The 20,741-nt window shown below is 39.6% G+C and overlaps 1 protein-coding gene across 1 annotated transcript in view; it reads right to left on the reverse strand.

Annotated features, from left to right (window-relative positions):
* The window catches only part of LOC124711193 (N-alpha-acetyltransferase 25, NatB auxiliary subunit), an 84,814-nt gene extending 68,185 nt beyond the window's left edge, over window positions 1-16,629 (reverse strand). Inside the window, exons 1-7 of the mRNA XM_047241122.1 lie at window positions 16,569-16,629; window positions 16,132-16,217; window positions 15,894-16,032; window positions 15,444-15,637; window positions 14,363-14,500; window positions 12,798-12,952; window positions 11,354-11,604 (exon numbers count right to left, since the gene is read on the reverse strand). Coding sequence (XP_047097078.1) covers window positions 11,354-11,604; window positions 12,798-12,952; window positions 14,363-14,500; window positions 15,444-15,637; window positions 15,894-16,032; window positions 16,132-16,217; window positions 16,569-16,629 — 1,024 coding nt within the window. The remainder of the gene's footprint in view (window positions 1-11,353; window positions 11,605-12,797; window positions 12,953-14,362; window positions 14,501-15,443; window positions 15,638-15,893; window positions 16,033-16,131; window positions 16,218-16,568) is intronic.
* Between the last annotated feature and the right edge of the window lie 4,112 nt (window positions 16,630-20,741).

Consider the following 20,741-nt stretch of genomic DNA (forward strand, 5'->3'; position numbering starts at 1 on the left):
TTGATTCTGACTTCAAGTCACTATTTTATTTGGTTATGCGAAACTAATGATTTACCAAGTGGGTTGCAAATGATAAATTTGGTCACTGTACACATATTACAATATTGGAGAAAATTGTTACAAATTTTTAATCAGGTTTAGAACAAGACGATGGCTTTCAGATGAAACAAGAAGGAAAATTAATCCAGAATGAAATATATAATATTGCACTATTTGTAATTGCCAAGAAAAATACATAACAGCAGAAAGACCCATTTGGATTTAGTGCAAACATAAGTCCCTAGATCACTGGACGAGTGAAACTTTGATATTTGGACTGAATAGATAATGCGATCTTTTATTTATGTATTAGTTGCTGTTGTTACATATGACCTGCACTCTAGAGGATATTGTTGCCCATGTTTGACTGTTTCTTAAGCACAGCACTTCGGGATGTTGGAGGGGGAACAGTGACCCAGCTTTGGCTGAGAACTACGATGAGTATGGTGAAGGGAGAGTTGAGCAGGGAAAAATTTCGTCACACAGCCAACCACAGGAATGTATACTGTGTACTTTTTTAAACGTCTACCATCTTTAAACTGCAGTTTTCCTGAGTCCATTTGTATTCAGAATCAAACTGATTCTAAAACTGGTCTAATAATCAACGATAGCATACGTCTGTTTTGAATAATAGCATACACTTCCCCGCATGAACCATGGACCTAGCCATTGGTGAGGAGGCTTGAGTGCCTCAGTGGTACAGATAGCCATACCGAACATGCAACCACAATTGTATGGAGGGGGGATCTGTTATGTACAGTTCCTTTTCAGTAGTTTCAGGGGCAACAGTCTTCAGGATTGACTGATCTGGCCTTGTAACATCAACCAAAATGGCCTAGCTGTGCTGGTACTGTGAATGGCTGAAAGCTTGGGGAAACTACAGCTGTAATATTCCCTCTACTGTACAGTTACACAATGATGGATCCTCTTGGGTAAAATATTCCACATGTAAAATAGTCCCCCATTCAGATCTCCAGGTGGGGACTACTCCAGATGATGTAGTGATCAGGAGGAACAAAACTGGCATTCTAAGAATCGGAGTGTGGAATGTCAGAAACCTTAATGGGTTGTTGTTGTTGTGGTCTTCAGTCCTGAGACTAGTTTGATGCAGCTCTCCATGCTACTCTATCCTGTGCAAGCTTCTTCATCTCCCAGTACCTAACGCAACTTACATCCTTCTGAATCTGCTTAGTGTATTCATCTCTTGGTCTCCCTCTACGATTTTTACCCTCCACGCTGCCCTCCAACACTAAATTAGTGATCCCTCGATGTCTCAGAACATGTCCTAACAACCGATCCCTTCTTCTAGTCAAGCTCCTCTTCTCCCAATTCTATTCAACACCTCCTTATTAGTTATGTGATCTACCCATCTAATCTTCAGCATTCTTCTGTAGCACCACATTTCGAAAGCTTATGTTCTCTTCTTGTCTAAACGATTTATCGTCCATGTTTCACTTCCATACATGGCTACACTCCATACAAATACTTTCAGAAACGACTTCCTGACACTTAAATCTATACTCGATGTTAACAAATTTTTCTTCTTCAGAAACACTTTCCTGGCCTTGACATTCTTCATTTTATATCCTCTCTACTTCGACCGTCATCAGTTATTTTGCTCCCCAAATAGCAAAACTCCTTTACTACTTTAAGTGTCTCATTTCCTAATCTAATTCCCTCAGCGTCACCCGACTTAATTTGACTACATTCCATTATCCTCATTTTGCTTTTGTTGATGTTCATTTTATACCCTCCTTTCAAGACACTGTCCATTCTGTTCAGCTGCTCTTCCAAATCCTTTGCTGTCTCTGACAGAATTACAATGCCATTGGCGAACCTCAAAGTTTTTATTTCTTCTCCATGGATTTTAATACCTACTCTTTTGTTTCCTTTATTGCTTGCTCAGTATACAGATTGAATAACATTGGGGATAGGCTACAACCCTGTCTCACTCCCTTCCAAACCACTGCTTCCCTTTCATACCCCTCGACTCTTATAACAGCCATCTGGTTTCTGTACAAATTGCAAATAGCCTTTCGCTCCCTGTATTTTGCCCCTGCCACCTTCAGAATTTGAAAGAGAGTATTCCCATCAACATTGTCAAAAGCTTTCTCTAAGTCTACAAATGCTAGAAACGTAGGTTTGCATTTCCTTAATCTTTCTTCTAAGATAAGTCGTAGGGTCAGTATTGCCTCACGTGTTCCAATATTTCTATGGAATCCAAACTGATCTTCCCCGAGGTCGGCTTCTATCAATTTTTCCATTTGTCTGTAAAGAATTCGCGTTTGTATTTGGCAGCTGTGACTTATTAAAGTGATAGTTCGGTAATTTTCACATCTGTCAACACCTGCTTTCTTTGTGATTGGAATTATTATATTCTTCTTGAAGTCTGATGGTATTTAGCCTGTCTCATATATCCTGCTCACCAGATGGTAGAGTTTTGTCAGGACTGGCTCTCCCAAGGCCGTCAGTAGTTCTAATGTAATGTTGTCTACTCCCGGGGCCTTGTTTCGACTCAGGTCTTCCAGTGCTCTGTCAAACTCTTCATGCAGTATCATCTCTCCCATTTCATCTACATCCTCTTCCATTTCCACAACATTGTCCTCAAGTACATCGCCCCTGTATAGACCCTCTATATACTCCTTCCACCTTTCTGCTTTCCCTTCTTTGCTTAGAACTGGGTTTCCATCAAAGCTCTTGATATTCATGCAAGTGGTTCTCCTTTCTCCAAAGGTCTCTTTAATTTCCCTGTAGGCAGTATCTACCTTACCCCTAGTGAGATAAGCCTCTACATCCTTACATTTGTCCTCTAGCCATCCCTGCTTAGCCATTTTGCACTTCCTGTCGATATCATTTTTGAGACGTTTGTATTCCTTTTTGCCTGCTTCATTTACTGCATTTTTGTATTTTCTCCTTTCATCAATTAAATTCAATATATTTTCTGTTACCCAAGGGTTTCTACTAGCCCTCGTCTTTTTACCTATTTGATCCTCTGTTGCCTTCACTATTTCATCTCTCAAAGCTACCCATTCTTCTTCTACTGTATTTCTTTCCCCCATTCCTGTCAATTGTTCCCTTATGCTCTCCCTGAAACTCTGTACAACCTCTGGTTCTTTCAGTTTATCTAGGTTCCATCTCCTTAAATTCCCACCTTTTTGCAGTTTCTTCAGTTTTAATCTACAGTTCATAATCAATAGATTGTGGTCAGAGTCCACTTCTCCCCTGGGAATGTCTTACAATTTAAAACCTGGTTCCTAAATCTCCGTCTTACCATTATATAATCTATCTGATACCATCTAGTATCTCCAGGGTTCTTCCATGTATACAACCTTCTTTCATGATTCTTGAACGAAGTGTTAGCTATGATTAAGTTATGCTCTGTGCAAAATTCTACCAGGCGGCTTCCTCTTTCATTTCTTAGCCCCAATCCATATTCACCTACTATGTTTCCTTCTCTCCCTTTCCTACTTCAAATTCCAGTCACCCACGACTATTAAATTTTCGTCTCCCTTCACTACCTGAATAATTTCTTTTATCTCATCATACATTTCATCAATTTTTTCGTCATCTGCAGAGCTAGTTGGCATATAAACTTGTACTACTGTAGTAGACGTGGGCTTCGTGTCTATCTTGGCCACAATAATGCATTCACTATGCTGTTTGTAGTAGCTTACCCACACTCCTACTTTTTTTATTCATTATTAAACTTGCTCCTACATTACCCCTATTTGATTTTGTATTTATAACCCAGTATTCACCTGACCAAAAGTCTTGTCCCTCCTGCAACTGAACTTCACTAATTCCCACTATATCTAACATTAACCTATCCATTTCCCTTTTTAAATTTTCTAACCTACCTGCCCGATTAAGGGATCTGACATTCCACGCTCCGATCCGTAGAACGCCAGTATTCTTTCTCCTGACAACGATGTCCTCCTGAGTAGTCCCCGCCCGGAGATCCGAATGGGGGACTATTTTACCTCCGGAATATTTTACCCAAGAGGACGCCATCATCATTTAATCATACAGTAAAGCTGCACGCCCTCGGGAAAAATTACGGCTGTAGTTTCCCCTTGCTTTCAGCCGTTCGCAGTACCAGAACAGCAAGGCTAGTTTGGTTAGTGTTACAAGGCCAGATCAGTCAATCATCCAGACTGTTGCCCCTGCAACTACTGAAAAGGCTGCTGCCCCTCTTCAGGAACCACACGTTTGTCTGGCCTCTCAACAGATACCCCTCCGTCGTGGTTGCACCTACGGTACGGCTATCTATATCGTTGAGGCACGCAAGCCTCCCCACCAACGGCAAGGTCCATGGTTCATGGATTAGAAAACTTAAAAAGGGAAATGGATATGTTAAAATTAGATACAGTGGAAATCAGTGAAGGAAACAAAAGAAAAATTTGGTGTAAGAATTAAAGTCTAGGGAGGAAAAACTAAATAGTTGCCGATGACATTGTAATTCTGTCAGAGACTTTGAAGCACTTGGAACGGCAGTTGAATGGAATGGACAGTATCTCGAAAGGAGGATATATATAATGAACATCAACAAAAGCACAATGAGGACAATGGAATGTAGTCGAATTAAATCAGGTCATGCTGAGGAATTAGATTTGCAAATGAGAAACTTAAAGTAGCATATGAGCTGCAATTTGGGCAGCAAAATAACTGATGACGGTTGAAGTAAAGTGGATATAAAATGCAGACTGGTGATGGCAAGGAAAGTATTTCTGAAAAAGAGAAATTTTTTAACATCCAGCATAGATTTAAGGGTTGGGGAGTCTTTTTATGAAAGTATTTGTAGGAGTATAACCATGTATGGAAGCGAAACATGGATGATAAACAGTTTAGACAAAAAGAGAATAGAAGCTTTTGAAATGTGGGACTACAGAGGAATGCTGAAGATTAGATGGGTGGATCACATTTCTAAAGAGGAGGTAGTGAGTACAATTGGGGAGAAGAGAAATTTGTGGTACAACCTGACTAAAAGAAGGGATCTGTTGGTAGGACACATTCTGAGGAATCGAGGGATCACCAGTTTAGTAATGGAGGGAAGTGCGGGGAAGGGGGGGTAAAAATTGTAGACAGTGGCCAAAAGATGAATACAGTAAGCAGATTCAGGGGGACGTAGAGTGCAGTAGTTATTTGATGATGAGGAGGCTTGCACAGGATAGAGTAGCACGGAAAGCTACATCAAACCAGTCTTTGGACTGAAGACAACAACAACAAAAACAACAGCATACATTTCTGCAGGAGACGTAAGAGTCTGGATAGATACCAGAAGCATACTTATGCATTTTGTGCAGCAATGTTGTCGACACTCACTGTGAGGTATGATGGGAGCGACTGGGGGTGTGTCAGCCGGTGGTTCTACACAGACAATTGGACAGCAGCGGGCAGATGATATTTTTTGGAAGCAAGAGACATTGTAACATTCTCATGTCAGGATGGAAGTGAAATACACTGTGTGTTCAGAAAAAAACTGTGTTCTCAGGTTCCACTGTAACCAACACCTCAGAAAATGCAACATATCTGGAAGAAACAGCCAAATATTTGTGGCAATGGAGATATAAGTTTAACAACTATCCTGGACAATGATGATTAAAAATAGTGAAACTACAGGAGGAGGACAAGTAAGCAAAAAACGCAGTGAAGATAAAAATTAATGTAAATCATCTGTTTTAATTTCTTTTATTTCTTCTTGTATTATCAAACTGTAAACAATCAATAATAGAATAGGTGTAATGGAAACATTTTAGACAGAGCCCTAAGATGAATAAAAGTTTGTAATTTTGATTAGTCAGAGTATGTTAAAACATAAATTCTTCTCAAGGAGCCTCTTAAAAAAAGTGGGGACAATGTTATATTAAAGGTTGTCTTATACTAGAGTAAATAAAGTATGTCAAAAATGCCTCATTCTGCATTTTCAGGCAAGTCAGATTAAATGTCTGGATTGCCAATAAGCCTTTTTCCTCAGTTACGTTAATTGGTTCAAAAGTTTGCTTTGTTGTCTGATGTATCAGTGTTACAGCTGGCCGGCATATTTTCCTTACTGTCTCGACGTTTTTTCAAGAAAAATGTACATAGTTGCAGCTAAGTTAGGATACTTACAACACCCAACATCAGACGCTGTAGTTTAAGCATCCTGTATTGTGGATTTGCAGGAGTCAAACTGAAAATGTAAATTCATATTTGAAAGTATCAATCACGTGTGGAAAATGGTCTGCTTATGTCCAGATAAGGAGATCCATGTGCAGGCTTTAACCCTTTCCAATCCAATTTTTCTGTTCACTGCATTCTCTCTAACCCTTATTTATCACTGTCCAACATCAGAGACGTAGTGGCAAATCGTATCAAACGTAGTTAGACAGTGGATCTGAAAGGGTTAAGACAGTCAGGCCCCTCCCTAGGTGGAGTACTGTGAACTGTGTCTGCATTTGATGCATCTCAATTGGTGCAACAGACCTTATTGGCAGATTCTGACATTTCGCATGTGACCTAGAACTATTATGATACAGAGCAGCGAGATTTCATCATAGGCTCTAAAGTGGTAAACACATTCCATCCAGCAACGGCCACCCAGTCATGTTTTCACAGTCCTGGGCTAGTGCTGGGCATTGCTTGTGACAGTACACACTGTTTCCACAATTTTTTCCACTGTCTGATTCTGGTTTGTGGAAAGCAAATGACTTTCAGTCTTACAGCCAACAGTTAGTTCAAGATGTTTTTGCCCAGGCTGCTGTAAGTGCACCTTGGTGTGACCAGCTTCTTCTACGGGTCCTGCAATATATATCCTGGCTGGCTGGTCTCCCAAGCTCTCAAGGGGCAGATCCACTTTTTCTCTTGGCAGTATTAACTTCAAGTTCAGCAAGGTGTGGTTCTCTGAAGACGAGGAATGGTGCTGAGTGGTGGTACCATTATCCCTGCAACGTCGCATGCTTCAGCCAACTTGGGAATTTCCAGTATGAAGCAACTGGCACACATGTCTACTGGCCTTGTATCAATGACAATGTTTCACAAGTGGTGTGACAGTGTGCCATTTGCCAGGCAAACCAAACAGACCCAGTCCACGCAGCCTCACCATGATCAGTGCCAACATAGCCTGGGACCAAGTTCGGGTATATTTCAGGGCTCCTTTCTTGGAATCCATATCATTAATTGCCATGGACTCCTTCCCCCTATTACCATGTGTCATCCACCTCCAGCAGAAAACAAAGGCAGCCATGATAGGAGCCCTGGAGTGAATCTTTCCAATAAAAGATGCGTCCTCTACACTGGTGACTGACAACAGTCCTCAAATCACAGAAGCCAATTTCAAAAGATTTTGCACCTACAGCCCAATTAATTAAATATCTTATCACAACTACTCCCCGTACAGCCTCAAATGGGCTGGCACAGAGGTCTGTAGAACTTAATGTTTCAAGCCTTAGGGTCAGCAAAAATTGGCTTCAGAACTAAACTTCATCCTAGTTTTTTTAATGTTCATACCCGTCAATGGTCAAAGTTGGGTTGAAGTTCCTTCAAGGGCACTGTCGAAGGATACTTCTGGACTCTCCACCCCTAAACACGAAGCTGACAGACCCATCATTCCATGCAGATGCTTAATTAGGGGTATGCACATTTGGGACGACACTATGACAGAACAGCAGGGCAGCCACGTATACTGGTAGCTATAGTCCGTGAGACGAGTGATTGGTACTGACAGTTCCGGCGGGCAGACGGCGCTGTTGCCGAACGTGGCTCACAGCACGCGGCACCCTCGCGGCGCCCTGTCTGCTACACGCATTCTCTAGCAGCAGAAATAAAAGCGAGACAAAATACAAGTCGTATTGGTACGCGTGAATTTATTTAAAGTTGATGCTTGAAATATATTAACTCGAAAACTGATAAGAGCTATTTAGTACAAGTATCTAAGATGCTGAAACATAATAAAGTTATTTGTTAAACTTCACAACTGAAATGAAAACTATTTTCGCAAGTTGTTGAAAATTGGCAGTTTTGGTTTCCATTGTTAAGTATTAGCATTATTAATTTGTTCTACAACAAGCTACAGAATAATTGGTCAGTGTATTAAGAGTTATAATCTGAAGAAAGTACTCACAATATGACGATCTGGTTGTAGATCGATAGCAAACTCCCTCCTTACATTCCTGAATACGTTGTAGTTACTGTAATGGAAAAACACCACTCACATCACTGTCAGAATCTGATTTGACATTGTCTTCCTCAGCACTACTCGAACTATCACTGCTCTCTCCCAGATGTATAATTAAATTTTCGATGCATTCTTCCACAACCCCTTCGGTTTTGGCCGCCTCTCTGATGGCACTTGCAGTGCTGTTTACAATTTTATCCCACGTCTCGCTTGTTACTTTATTGATAGCTGCTGGAAGGAGAGTTTCCACTTCAGAGATCGTGAATTTTTTATTGTTTGCAGCAATGTAATTTTTTATCTGCGCCCACACTCCTTCAATTGCATTGAAGTGACAGTGGTATGGAGGAAGCCGAACGATTTCATGCCCGTGCCTTTTAGCAATCTCGTTAATTACATATGTTGGAAATTGGGGTTTCTTTTGTGCCACAATTTCGAGCAGTTCTGCCTTCCTTAAATCTTCTCTGAAATCTACTTTTCGCCGTTTCAACCACTGAATGATATAGTCTTTTTTTGTTGCCAAGGTTGGTGCCTTATCGTGAACAACGGAATGATAAGGCGCATTGTCCATAACAATCACTGATGGACTTGTCAGATTCGTCATAAGCGATATCTCGAACCATTCTTGAAACACTACACTGTTCATTTCTTCATGGTAATCTCCCGTCTTTTTTGACTGGAACATTTTCAAGCAGTTTGGCACAAAACCTTTCGATGTTCCTGCATGTAAGACAATAATACGCCCTCCTTTGCCAACAGGCACTGCCATTGTCCCCTCGGGCGTTCCATCATTCCAGCCTCTACGTAAAGAATGGCTGGCATTGACCAAAGTTTCATCTAACCACACTATACTTTCGAATTCCACACCCATGATCCTGTGCAGAAATCTGCACTGCCATGCAACTACATCTGTCCTTTCCATTAATATTTTGCGTCCGTTAAACAGTGAATAGCTGAAGCCTATGTCTTTCAACACTGTACGCAATGAAAATTTGCTCCCTTTAAAAAGATCGTCTTTCTGAAGCGACACCAGTAATTTAGATAGAGTGGGATGTTCCCTTCTCTTATAATATCTGTATATATGACGACGAATAGCGTCTTTCTGAAAATCGTCCAAAGCTGTCACCTGCTTATTTCTCGGTTGCTTCTTTCTTGGTGTGTGCAGCTTTGTTGTGCCACTCTCGTCACAATCTACACTATACTGTTCTTTCCCTATCTTTACAACAGTGTTCTTACTTGTTTTCAATGCTGCTGCAGTTCTCTTCACAACCTGAACAACAGGAATTAAGGGCCCACCTTTGTCCTTTTCTTTCTCAAAGTAATCCCTCACAGAGCACACGAATTCACGGGCCTGGGTGTGTAGCACACTTTTCTTCCTCCGTTTCATTTCTTGTGTTGGGCTGGTACTACCCGCCGCACTAAACATTGTTTACAACGAAACATAAACAAAGAAACACTAAAAACAACAAAAACGAAATAAACTGCGAATTCAACTTCAGACAAACGACAAACGACTGCACCGCCTGCATGCGAGACACTGGTAAGTTTCATAAGCGCGCGCGAGCGGGTTTCAGAGCGGCAACATGGCCCTTGCTACCCGCTCAAAGTCAGGCCGTCATTGGCTGCCTACCTGCGGTCGCTAGGCAACGGAAAGACGCTACCGAGCTGTCAATACCAAAGATTTGTCTCCCAGACTATACAACACATGGAATGCTGTTCCAGCACTGCAATCAACTCCAGTTGCAGCACCCTAGTCAGTGGCCTTCCTCGTCAGGCAGTCTGCCATCGTCGCCACCTCATAGTTCTGTCCACTCTGGAATTACAGAGAATTGCTGCTTGGCCCTTCCTTTCCACAAACTGTGGGACATGCCCCGTCATCAACAGATCCTCAGAGTCATGCAGCGACTCCTCATCTCCCACATATCTTCATTCATATGCCAGAAGCTCTTGCTCCACAGCATTGCCGGCAGCCCCAGATGTCTCCGAGACTCCTGACAAGATGCCACCCAACCCTGGGCTGTTTCTGCTGTGTTCTCCCTCGCACTGGCATGGCAGGTACCAAACGTGTGTGTCAGTGGCTTGATGTGGGAGGAGTTTAATAAACCCACTGGATGTGCAAATAGATGGTATAGACAGGTCAATAGGTGTAATATCAGCAAAGGTGCCTCTGACAGAAAAGCAGCTTCTGTTGCAGGCTGGTCACATGAGCTTCCATAGTTGACAAATATAAGACCATTCAGTGGCGGTCTCTTCCGAGTTTGGTATCCCACCTCGTCTCTACATGTGGACTCTGCAATACTATGAGTGTTTACTGTGGGGTCCTAAAAACCTTCGATTCTTTAAAGACTCAAGCATCCATGGATAAAAGAGCTTGAAACATCTGATAGCTTTACGAATGAGTTATTGTGTTAAATATTTGATTTTAAGCATGTAAGCGAGAGAAAGTTTACAAAAGGTTTGAAATTATGCATAAAGTTTGTTGGAAGTTGTGAAGTCCACTCCTTTTCAAATACTGGATGAATGTACTCCAGATATTTGTGCACCACCAGTTACACTGTCTCAAGACAAGCACACAATTTCTAATTGTAATACTTGTCTTATTGTGTTAAACTTTTTAACATAAGATTATGAGAATATGATGCCATTTTAAATTTGGACAATAATTATGTAAAATATTGAAAATCAAATTTTTGTTGCCCCTGAAATCCATTAAATAGACAAGCAGCAACTGGTACCAGGTTCTGGGTTAAGTCACTTAGTAAAACTGGCAGTGCTACCAATGATGAACTTGTGGTTTCCACTACTGGCTACCTATAAGGAACTTTGATTGTGAAAAAAATTATCTGGCTGAATCATACTTTGGTCTTATTCTACTATTCTAGAATGATATCAGAACAATTTATTTGTGGCTTAGATAAATATTTCTCCAAGAATTATTACTGTTTGGTTCAAGGCTTAACTGACAATTTATGCTGTTGTTACAGGAGTTATTTTATGTACAACAAATTATCTGACCTGAAGTGAGGGTTACAGCCTTTGCCTCAGTATTATTAGGGGTGTTATCACTTTGGTGACTAATGTTGTATATATATTGAAAGATCACCAGCCACCCACTAAAAATAATGTAATACTCATTATCCCTTATTATAGTGCTATGTCGCCTACCTAATAGGGCCTCAGGATGATCACCTCGCTCTGCCATAAGTCGATACATTTCCAAACGTGCAAGGTAAGGGCCCCGTAGCCGACGTGGTAGTTTTGTTTCGTTGTCTCGAACCAGACGTGCAAGGAAGTCCCGAACTGCTTCTGGCGTGGAATCTGCACCCGGTATCCCTTCACTGGGGTCTGCTTGGCCCGAATCAATTAGTTTCAATGCTGATGATAAGTACTCAGTAATGTATGACCACCTGTCCATGCTGCCAACACAAAAAGATACAATGAATTATAGTTGGCATGTGACAATATATAGTTTTAAAAACACAGTATTAAATGGTGTTCAAAACATTTTTGTGTGTGTGAAGCAGATAGTTTAGAATGCTGCACAATGTCTTTCATTTGCTATTTTTGTACAGGTACAATGAAAATACTAAATTACAATAATTTCATTTAAAACAATTCTTATACTTCAACAGCTATCAGGACACACATAAGAAAATTTAGAGAACATATGCAAATATATCTACACATAATTTTGTATCTACATCTGAAACCCAGGTGTAAATCATACACTACGTAATAGCCAAACACCACTTTCAGATGTGCAAAATTTGAAAAACTTTTAATGAATTTGGTTAATGGTTTAAAACTGATTATAATTGACTGTTCTATTCCTTTAATGGTAGATAATATATATGGAGACAGAATGGCAAAATTCCAAGTACTAAAAACCAAAATACGTGAAAGTAGAAAATACTATTCCTAGCTTTTGGAACCTTTAAATTCCTCCCTCAGGAAGCAAAAGCACCTGGTTGGGAATGTTGGAAAGGAGATGCAGGTCATTCAGATAGAAGGTAAAAAGAGACTGAAGGTGCGCAATCCCACTCAGATCTTAATGCCTGAATACCTGAATAGTAGTTACACTCATTGTTGCACTAAAAAGGGTGAGCCTATCCCAATGCCAATGCGACTGCAGGATCTTAAACCTATGGATATTTTTCTACAGGGCAACATAAAATATGTTGGTGTGTAAAAAACCATCAGAAATTGACGAGAAACTTCTTGGTGCAGTTCTAGCTTCTTGTCTCAAGGAGCAACAAACAGAGACATCAAAGAATCTGACTAAATTGTGGGTGACACGGTAATGCACATGCTACTGGCCTGCAGTGGATCTGGGTGGAAACTTATCGATTCCCTTTCCTTTAACTTCCCAGGCCTGCCAACTGGTTAAAGTTCTACAGTTAAGAGCTATCCCCCTTCTACTGTCCTTGAATCACACTATGTTAGGAGCTGGTTTATGAAACAGATGCGATTCTTGATGACTACAATTGTATACTGATTACATAACGCCTAATTATTGTATTGTAACATTTCCACCAACTTAAAAATTTCAGATAGGAAACTGTAGATAACAATGCCATTTGCGGCTGATACAGTATGCACTAAAACTTACTCTTCCTTCAGCATTAGCTTGAAAAGGAGATTGGCCTGTCGCCAACGCTTCAACTTCATGAGGAGAGTAGCTTTCTTGTACGGGACATGTACATATGATACCAGTTTTTCACCTAGTGGGCCAGTCACAACATCAAGTGCTTCACTGTATTTTCCCTGAAAACAAATGTCAAAGTTTTCAAATCTTTCGGATATGATAAATAACTGATACAATACACTGAACTTTATTAACCCCACACAGGCACTTTATAGCTCAGAAAATTCTACATAAGTTATACTTCTGTCCTTTCATCACTACAAATTCGCTAACAGTCTGAATCTTCCATTCTGCAGGCGAGTGTGCGGTTTTTGAAGGATTAAAACTGTGTGCTGGACCAGGACTCAAAAACCAATACCTCGCCTTTCTTGGGCAATGTTCTTACTAATCGAGCTACTCAGGGACGAATCTCAGTCACCCCCACCACTTCACTTCTGTCAGTACCCCTTATGGGCTCAAGTCCTGTTCTGGTACTCAGTTTTAATCTGCCAGACAGTTTCATAAATGACTTTTATGCCTGTTAAGACTATGACTTTGCACACAGTATTAAATGCTCTCCACAATGAAAATTCAAAATATCACAGCAAGGTTTTTTACTTTACCTCTCTGGAAAAAACAAAAACACACACATGCATTAGAAATTTAAAGTGTATAAGAAAGGACAATAAATAAGCTGTAGCTGTCAGTACGCTCTAATGCTCTGTATGAGAATCAACTAACCACAGTTAACAAGTAAGAGAATTAAGCAATGAAAAAAGGTCATAGGATGAGTATATGCTGCTCCCATTAAGGAGTTAATGGACTATCATCTCAGTTTTTATATCTTTATAAATAAAATGAATCACAACTTTAATAAATGAATAATATTATGAAAATTTTAGGAGACTGGTCAGAACATTAAATTACATGACAAACTTTAGTACTAGTCTGGTCCTAAGGAAAGCTGACCTATATCAAAAGGTAATGGCGTCTTCTGAGAAATGTACCAACTGATACATACAGTACATACAAGATGCTTTTGGCTAGATGCGAGCCAATACTCAAAAAGTAAACTGATCTATAGAACAGAAAAAAAACATGTTTTATTTTGCTTCTTTATTATTTTTAGTGAAGGTTGTGGTGACAGACTGATCTGTAGAGTACCCCAAAGTCTAAGTAGAGTTGAAAGGTAAGAATTTGGTTGCAGTTTTGCCACGACAATGCTGTTACAGGAAGAATAATATTTCTTGTTACAGCGCAAATTTTACAGATTTTGAAGTTGCAAATTGGCTGCAGTTTCGTATCATCGTATCAGTACTGTAATGATGACATTATCATTTTCATTCAACAATTTCACTTAACCCATTGTCATCAGCTATACTATATCTTTCTTTGCAGAGTACTGTATAGTAAATAAAATGATTTCAAGTAGCAGATATCACTTGTGATCTACAGTAGTAATTAATAGGTCTATGCCCTGAAAATATTCAAAGACTTGTGCTTAAGTTCTACTCCTTAACTGATAATTAATTATACCTCATACAGCTCACCTGCATTTCCAGAATCATAAGATACAACTGAACTTCTTGTTCTGCCTCAATTTTATCTTCATTCACAAATTTTTCAACCATTCTCTCAGCTAATGGTAAAACAATGCTCTTTGATAGTTTGTCATCTGCCTTGTATGCCTAAAACAGAAAATAAATAAAATTTTGGAAGTACTTCCAGGTAGGCCTGTAATAGGGTGTGAAATTTACTACACACGTTATATTAGCACACCAGTTCACATTGTGGGACTAAGATTTGAAATATATTATGTCACTGTAATGTTGTTATTTGTAAGGAGAAAAATAATTTGTGAGTGAGAGTAATATTACATTTTCAGATTACCTCTGAAACACTAAATTACCGAATGGTAAATATAGTGTCGCTGAACTTCTAAGAACTAACAGTTCCAAAGAGCAATTACTTCAATGTGACAAAATATGTATACAAATGGCAATACCATATATCAACATTAATAGTGTCTTTACTATAAATTACAGGCAGTCTTTTTCCAAGTAAAAAACAGTAGCCCATGTCAACAAAATAAACAAGAATAACAACAATCCAATGATAGAATATACCACGGTGAATAACCATCAAGGCAGCTTTGAAGCTGTGATGCTCCATAGTGTATTATAACAGCTGGTGAAAACTTATCCAACAAAGACTTGAAGAGATACAAAGAAACATTATTAGGTAACAAATGTGAATAACAATTAAAGAATTCTGCTGCTTGTAATTTAATGTGTTATTTATAAAATGAACATGTAAATTTGTATTTTGAAAGTAACTGATAGAATTATACTTTTAAAATACAATAATTTATACTTGTTAATAAGCGCCAAAGATCTCTGCACTTATTAACATCAACTTAAAAAAAATGTTTACTGATGTACTGTACAACATATCATCATATATATATAATTCGTAACAAGTTTTTCTTCATATGGTTCAACTTCAACATTTCATATAACGCTTACACGAACAAAATGCAGTATGTATTTTCATACTGATTAAAGAAAGGCAGAAATGGTTTAAAATAACCGAATACTAACAAAATATAAACAGGGCTTAAGGCCATCATACCTGCATCACCACACTCATAACAGCCCAAAAGTAATATGGGTTCTTCGGTTTCAATTTGTAAAGCATAAGGGCAGTTTGATGTTGTCTTTTGTAATCGGCAACACGTACATATGCCATGAAGAGATGTGTAAGCAGCTCTTCGTTGGTAGGGTCTTTCTTTGTAGCTGCTTCGTAAATTTCGCATATTCTCTCCGCTGTAAGAGTTTGGAAATTGTTATAAAATATTTATTCACAGTCACAAAATTTCCTGTTGAAACACTGATAGCCAACAGAAACTAATCTAAAATGTGTCTATCAGAAAATAATTAAGTTAATTTCTAGCACTGGAATCTTACATTAAAAACACTGACACTGGAAAATAATAATACTTAGGCCTAGTTACTGTAAAGTGCAGTATGACTGATAGCTGCAGTTTGTCACACAGAAACACAGTAAGAAACAAGTGCATACGCCTGTGGATTTCTCGGTAACATATTGTCATAGCCTGTAGAGTAGAGTCGTCGCATGGAACTTCTGCCCGAACAGCCTCCAGAAGCTCGATGCATTCTTCTTTTTTGCCCATACGCAGAAGGGCAAGTGCTTTCAGTACCTGCAATGATGAGTCTATTTAGCATCAATACAAAATTTAGTAGGCATTTTCATTACTTCCATGTAACAAGAAAAGTATGTAACTATTTCCTGGCTTCACCTTTGCACATTGAAAATTTGGCTGCTTCTTCAGAACTTTGTCTGCTTCCTGCAGTGCCTTCTTACTATTGCCAATGTCCAGCCAATCTGTAAACGGAAATAACAATTGTGTATATGGAAGCATTTCCTACCGCCAACTTCTATGTTAAGTTGTGAAAACATTAGACGCATATATTCTCTGATATTATAATACGACTAGAGACAAATATTTAAACTTCATATATGATTATGACTTCGTACTTTACTATTATTTAGAGGCAGCAGATTCATTATTTTCAGATATGAAAATTTATGTTTACATTCTGTGTCTAGTGATATCACACGATTATTTTCTACAGATGAACCACGATACAAAACTACCATTATCCACCAAAAAAATAGGTGATATTTATATCAATGCGTAACAATGCGACATTTATATATGTCTTCGTACATTACCATATATTGGACGAAGTCTTCGTTCACCAACACTACTATCCACATGGGTTTTAGCAGCCATATTTATTAACAAGTTACTACACAAACAACTTCGAACAACTGACGCTAGATAGCAGAAGTTTCGTAATCGGTTGGTTAGAGCGCTATCTTAAATGTACAAACAACCCAGTCAAAATTTCAATTTGCTCTTTTACTAATTCAGTGCCACGCACTGTGCACTTTTCACGCTAAGTGTCATCTGAGTCATCGGATTGCATCTGAAAAATGTTCCGAAATGTCTGGAGTATTTTGCTGACATTGAAAACTTCCACTGAACATCCGGCACCTCTGTACACATAAGGCGAGAAATATAACAACAATAAATTACAAAAAAACTTCTGTCTCGCCGTATATCATAGCACCTTGATACGGGACTTAAAAAAAGAGAAAAGGGTTCTATGAACGGTAACAAACTCTATAATATTAGAAACACATTAAAATTCAACGAATCATAGACGGCGAAATAATTATATAAAAAGGAAAAGCTAGGATTGAACAAGAATGAGGCAGATATGGAACCTGCCTGACCTTTCCAAATGAACTATAATCCTTGAGGATCTCCTCATTGTGGATCTATGGAACAAAAAGTTTATCACCTTCGAGACATCTCTTTAAGGAGTTGGGTTTCCTGACTACTTCACAGTACATTAATTCCCTCATGTTGCTGGTTGTAAATAATCACTACAGTTCAATAGGAACAGTTATGTACATAATTATAATTCCTGAATGAAAAATGACATTTATCACTCTATATTAAGGTTGTCAATAGCACAAAAAGGGGTGCATAATGCCTCAACTAAGAGTTTTGATTACTTACACAGTGATATGAAATGTGTGACAGACAACAAAGTAAAATTTGGAAACAAACTGAGAAAGTTTCTTATTCCGTAGAAGAATTTATATTTTTGTTATGTATAAAAGGTATAAATATGAAAAAAGCAACTTAGAAATATATATAGAAATAACAATATGCACAAATTAATTTGCGGCATGACTGTAAAATCACTCGTTCCACGTCACTACGATCTACGGTGCAAAATGGTCCAAGGAACTTGTAACTAACTAACTAATTAACTTTCTACTTTATTTATATTGCATAGAGTGAACAAATACTTTTGCAAACGTCGTTGTTGTTATACAATATTTTGAGAATTTACAGAATGAATTTTTCACTCTGCAGTGGAGTGTGCATTGATATGGAACTTCCTGGCAGATTAAAACTGTGTGCCGGACCGAGACTCGAACTCGGGGCTTTGCCTTTCGCGGGCAAGTGCTCTACCGTCCTTCCTTCCTTTTTTTTGTTGTTGTTAAATTCTGTTCGTTATTGTTCGTTGTGTTGGGTCGGAGCGGACGTCACATGACATGCGTTGTGAGTTAGTTATTAATCACTTCACTCAGTTTCTTTACTACAGAAAGTAGCCAACTCTCTGGCCGAACACGCTGAGCTGTCCCGTCTGAGCTAACCAAGCACGACTAACAGCTTCATTTCCGCCAGTACCTCGTTTTGTTTTATTTTGAGAGTTTCTTTCAAAATACGAACAAAACAGACAGTTGATATAAATTAACAAAACTACAATACAAGCGCACAAAAGAGAATACAAAGCCACAAAAGTAGGTATACGATTAAGGTATGTCTAATTTCCAACAAAAACTGTAAGATCACATGTTTTCAACTGAAAATTCAGAAAGTATACAAATTTCTTTATCAGGAATTTCCTTTTGAAGATATTTCCATCATGCGCACATAAGTCTCTTGGCAATTTGTTAAACCGTATGTGACCACTGATGTGTGGGCTGTTGGGCTGTGGTCTGTTATTTTTAGATTAATTCTTTGCCTAAAAAATCTTTTTGATGATGTAAAGAAATAAAATTACCTTATATAAATACTAGGAATATACTATAAGGTACTTACGTTGCACAAAAACCTCTCTACAAGAATCATGATGACCTAAACCATGCGTTATTTCAATTGCCTTCTTCTGCAGCAATATTGATCTATTGACGTCTGTATCTGCAGCACTGCCCCATAGTTCAAAGCCACAGTTTAGTAATGTTCCATAGTGAGCAGTTTTGGTAGTAGTATTTTTGCTAGGTGACTGAGTACATGCAATCCGCTACTAATCTTCCCACGTACAAAGTTAACATGATTTGACCATCGCAAGTTTTTTCTAAGTATAGTCTCACGCCGATCATGCTATACAAAACATCGATGTTTTAGGGGTCCAGTGCCTCAATCGATAAAAACGGAACCATCACACATTAAATGTATTCGCAGTTGCGAATGTGGACAACCATCAGCTGTAGAATGGAGTCACGACAATGAAAATTTGTGCGGGAGCGGGATTCGAACAAGAATTTCCTGCTTATCGCGTGCGGTCGTATGAACATTTAGCTATTCTTGCACGACTCCTGCCTGGCCCCAAACTTCCATACGTCGTCAACCATGCACCAACAATCGGTACTCGTACATTCTTTATGTATATTCTCGTACAGGTGAGGCATTTTACTTGCAACTTGCTTGCACGGTGTCGGCAGATAAATACGATATTTCAGTGCATTGCAAAAAAACTGAAGGGAGCTATGTGAGGCACAGTTGTTGAATTAGACCTTAAAAAAGTCGTAAAAAATCATCCAACGATAAACAAAATTTTCATTTTTTCACAAAAATCTTTTTTTAAACGCCTGTAGGAACAAGCTACTCCGGCAACTTCTGAGTTGCCATTATTTTAACATTAAACACTAGTTTGCGCGACGAAACTAGATTGCGAATACATTTAATGCATTTCTGGACATGGATGCATGTCGAAAGGAACTTGAGGTCGTAATTCAGAATAATGCAGGCTCTGCAATGTCGTATCGTATCGGAACACCATTGTAGGACCGGATAACTTTGTTGTCCACCTGTCTGTAGTCTATCAGTCGGGCTTCTAAGACCCTTTTTCTCATGAACAGTTCGCGATCACAAGTTGAAATTTGCATCACATACAATACTGGCCATTAAAATTGCTACACCACGAAGATGACGTGCCGCGCGGGATTAGCCGAGCGGGCACGGCGCTGCAGTCATGGACTGTGCGGCTGATTCGGGCGGAGGTTCGAGTCCTCCCTCGGGCATCGGGATGTGTGTTTGTCCTTAGGATAATTTAGGTTCAGTTGTGTGTAAGCTTAGGGACTGATGACCTTAGCAGTTAAGTCCCATAAGATTTCACACACATTTGAACATTTTTGAAGATGACGTACTACAGACGGGAAATTTAACCGACAGGAAGAAGATGCTGTGATATGCAAATGATTAGCTTTTCAGAGCATTCACACAAGGTTGGCGCCGGTGGCGACACCTACAACGTGCTGACATGAGGAAAGTTTCCAACCGATTTCTTATACACAAATGGCAGTTCACCGGCGTTGCCTGGTGAAACTTTGTTGTGATGCCTCGTGTAAGGAGGAGAAATGCGTACCATCACGTTTCCGACTTTGATAAAGGTCGGATTGTAGCCTATCGCGATTGCGGTTTATCGTATCGCGACATTGCTGCTCGCGTTGGTCGAGATCCAATGACTTTTAGCAGAATATGGAATCGGTGGGTTCAGGAGGGTAATACGGAACGCCGTGCTGGATCCCAACGACCTCGTATCACTAGTAGTCGAGATGACAGGCATCTTATCCGTATGGCTGTAACGGATGGTGTAGCCACGTCTCGATCCCTGAGTCAACAGATGGGGACGTTTGCAAGACAACAACCATCTGCACGATCAGTTCGACGACGTTTGCAGCAGCACGAACTATCAGCTCGGAGACCATGGCTGCGGTCACCCTTTACGATGCATCACAGACAGGAGCGCCTGCGATGGTGTACTCAACGACGAACCTGGGTGCACGAATGGCAAAACGTCATTTTTTCGGATGAATCCAGGTTCTGTTTACAGCATCATGATGGTCGCATAGGTGTTTGGCGACATCGCGGTGAACGCACATTGGAAGCGTATTCGTCATCGCCATACTGGCGTATCACCTGGCGTGATGGTATGTTGTGCCATTGGTTACACGTCTCGGTCACCTCTTGTTCGCATTGACGGCACTTTGAATAGTGGATGTTACATTTCAGATGTGTTACGACCCGTGGCTCTACCCTTC

The sequence above is a fragment of the Schistocerca piceifrons genome, chromosome 8 (assembly GCF_021461385.2).
Source record: "Schistocerca piceifrons isolate TAMUIC-IGC-003096 chromosome 8, iqSchPice1.1, whole genome shotgun sequence".
Lineage (NCBI taxonomy): Eukaryota > Metazoa > Arthropoda > Insecta > Orthoptera > Acrididae > Schistocerca > Schistocerca piceifrons.